General features: G+C 45.6%; 1 protein-coding gene across 1 annotated transcript; it reads left to right on the forward strand.

The window, feature by feature from the left end:
* The first annotated feature begins 1093 nt into the window (after nt 1-1093).
* On the forward strand, nt 1094-1671 carry LOC147417040 (small ribosomal subunit protein uS4-like). The gene has a single exon (XM_086507850.1). The coding sequence runs from the start codon at nt 1435-1437 to the stop codon at nt 1669-1671; it is 237 nt and encodes a 78-aa protein (XP_086363976.1). The 5' UTR covers nt 1094-1434.
* The last annotated feature ends 1338 nt before the right edge of the window (nt 1672-3009 follow it).

Raw genomic sequence — 3009 nt, forward strand, 5'->3', positions numbered from 1 at the left:
TTGCTCCTCAAGACATCCACAAGACAACTTTCAGAACGACTTTTGTTTTACGAATATTTGGTGATGCCATTTGGCCTTACAAATGCTTCGGCCACATTTACCGCATGATGGATAGGATTTTTGAGAGTATCGATCATTTGTGAGCACTTTCTTTGACAACATCATCGTCTCCTCCAAGAGTGATGCAGAGCACAGACACCATCTGTTACACACTTTACAGACACTGCGGCACATATACTGGTTGTAAATGCAAAAAGGGTGAGTTTTTTACCGGCGACCACAAAAACTTGCTCCGTGCGGATGACCCCGTCAACCCCCCCCCCCCCCCTCTCTTTGGCCTGCCCCAAAGGGGGGCGGCCTTAGTGATGGTTTCCCTTTTTGCTAATGAAAAAGAGAATAATTTTGTTGAAATATATTTTTTAATTTTTTGGCCTGCCCAGAAATGCATAAATTTTTGATTGGCCAAGCATACAGAGGATACTCATTGCAAAGACAAGGTTGAAGGTGAATCATGAAAAAACATCATCCCTATCTTAGCATGTTGGGCTTTCAACTATTTCTATACCATGCCCCCTACTACTGTTGCCATTGCAGACTGTGAGCTCGCCATGGCTCTCGATCATACAATAAGCATGCAGGCAAGCCTCAAAGTGGGAACTCAGCTCACATTCAACCTTCAACGCCTTTGCCTTGCCTTAGATAACACACACATACACACAGTGGATGGAATCTCTCGATTTGAAAAGGCTCACAACACGGAAAATGCCTACTCCCCCAACATCGGGTTGGCTAGCCAGGAGGAGAAGAGATAGCAGAGAGAGAAGAGAGAGAGAGAGAGAGAGAGAGAGAGAGAGAGAGAGAGAGAGAGAGAGAGAGAGAGAGAGAGCAGTTAGGAGGCCAAACCTAGTGGAACAACACTCATTGAACGTCATCAGATGTCATGTGTGTGTGTGTGTGTGTGTGTGTGTGTGTGTGTGTGTGTGTTGTGTGTGTGTGTGTGTGAGAGAGAGAGAGAGAGAGAGAGAGAGAGAGAGAGAGAGAGACTCATTAGGGTTTTTCAAAGAGTGCATCTTCTTCTGGCGAAGGAGGCGGCAACATGGTGCACGCCAGTTTCTATCACAACTATGGAAAGACGTTCAAGAAGCCCCACCGTCCTTATGAGAAGGAGCGGCTCGATGCATAACTGAAGCTTGTAAGGGAATATGGACTCCGTAACAAGAGAGAACTGTGAAGAGTGCAATATGCATTGAGCGGCATCCGCAACAATGCCCAAATGTTGCTTACACTCGATGAGAAGAACCCACGCAGAATATTCGCATGTTCAGATTATATGGTATTCTAGATGAAAGCCAAAACAAGCTCGATTGTGTTTTGCATTGACAATTTGAAAACTTCTTGGAGCGTTGTCTACAGACTCTTGTCTTCAAGTCATGCATGGCCAGATCGATCCATCATGCCGGAGTGCTTATCAAGCAGAGGCATATCAGGGTTGGTAAGCATGTTGTCAATGTTGCCTCTTTTCTAGTAAGACCGGATATTTCACAAAAGCATATTTATTCTGCATTGTCTAGTGCCTTCGATGGTGGCAGACCTGGCCGTGTGAAGAGAAAGAACATGAAGGATGCCTCTAAGAAGGCTGTTAGAGGCGAAGAGGAGGAGAATGAAGATTAAAGTGACGGAGATTCTGTTTTTTGAAGTCAAGAAACAAAGAGAGAGACTAGACATTTCTGACTGTAAACTTTTTGAATGAAGGCCTACTTAGCATCAGACGCTTTTGCGAGAGAGAGAGAGAGAGAGAGAGAGAGAGAGAGAGAGAGAGAGAGAGAGAGAGAGAGAGAGAAAGAGAGAGAGAGAGAGAGAGAGAGGGTCAGATAGGCCTAGGGTATCGATTGAAAGAACACATACACGTAGGGTGTGTGGCAGCTAAGATGCGAGGCAATGGTTGTAGGAGGTTGTGACGAGAGGGTTAGACAGGCCCAGGGTATCGATTGAAAGAACACATACACGTAGGGTGTGTGGCAGCTAAGATGTGAGGCAATGGTTGCGACCATCAAGCTCTCTCTATCTCTCTCTCAGACTTGCACGAGCGCTCTTGATCTGCAGTTGCGACTTGTGCCATTTTTAATAGCTTCCACCATTAAGTACCTGCCATTTTTGTCTTTATTTGACCGTTGCTTCAGCAGCTATATGTAGTTTGACAAGTGATCACCATAGATTGGCTTGTAGGGAGCCTGGACTCTAGAGCTTGGAAGACTGAAGTTAATGGGCACCTAGCAAGGGATGCCTAGAAATTCAAGGCCCTATGTTGTGGAGCTGCGATTTGCTGCAGCTTGTTGGTTTTGTTTGAGTGGCTATCCTTGAGCCCCTTCTCTCTCTCTCTCTCTCTCTCTCTCTCTCCTCTCTCTCTCTCTCTCTCGTTGGATTGATGCACATGTTGTGCCATACCATCATCGAATGCTTCACATCTCCCTTGAACGTCTTTTGGCCAGCCCGACCATTAGAAAGAATGATGATTGTGTGGCAGAACTAATGACCTCTATTGTTGAAAGAGGTTACCAACCCACGATGGCTCGCTTCAGTGTGTCTGAAGCTTTTCCCAGACAAGATCCTATATCATTCGATAGGCGTGGCACTTACGGGAGAGAGTTAGTGATGTCGGCCACATTTGATGACCAAATTAGAGACATTCCCGAGATCTCTCACATGGAGGAGAAAATGTTCATTGTATGGGATAGAAACTAGCGGCTCCATGCGTGGAAAGATTGAGCATTGCGGGAGTCCGCTTGGATGAATTCTCTACACCAAAGTTTGAGTGCATGATTGTGAAGTGCGACCTTGCAGAGATGGCGGAATTGCTATTGGTGCTCGGCATGATCAACAAGTAAGTTTATTCACACTTCTATTGGTGCACTTGATATTATCAATTGCTAATATAATGTTCCATTTAAAACTAGGGAGACGCGAGTCCACGTGCCTCTCACCACTGCACACGGCATATTAAATGAGCGC

The sequence above is a fragment of the Adiantum capillus-veneris genome, unplaced genomic scaffold (assembly GCF_014529385.1).
Source record: "Adiantum capillus-veneris isolate H3 unplaced genomic scaffold, ASM1452938v2 Hic_scaffold_325, whole genome shotgun sequence".
NCBI classification, from domain to species: Eukaryota; Viridiplantae; Streptophyta; class Polypodiopsida; order Polypodiales; family Pteridaceae; genus Adiantum; species Adiantum capillus-veneris.

Bases quoted from the DNA above. Each gene is read 5' to 3' on its own strand.
- LOC147417040 (XM_086507850.1), top strand. From the start codon at position 1,435: ATGGCCAGATCGATCCATCATGCCGGAGTGCTTATCAAGCAGAGGCAT.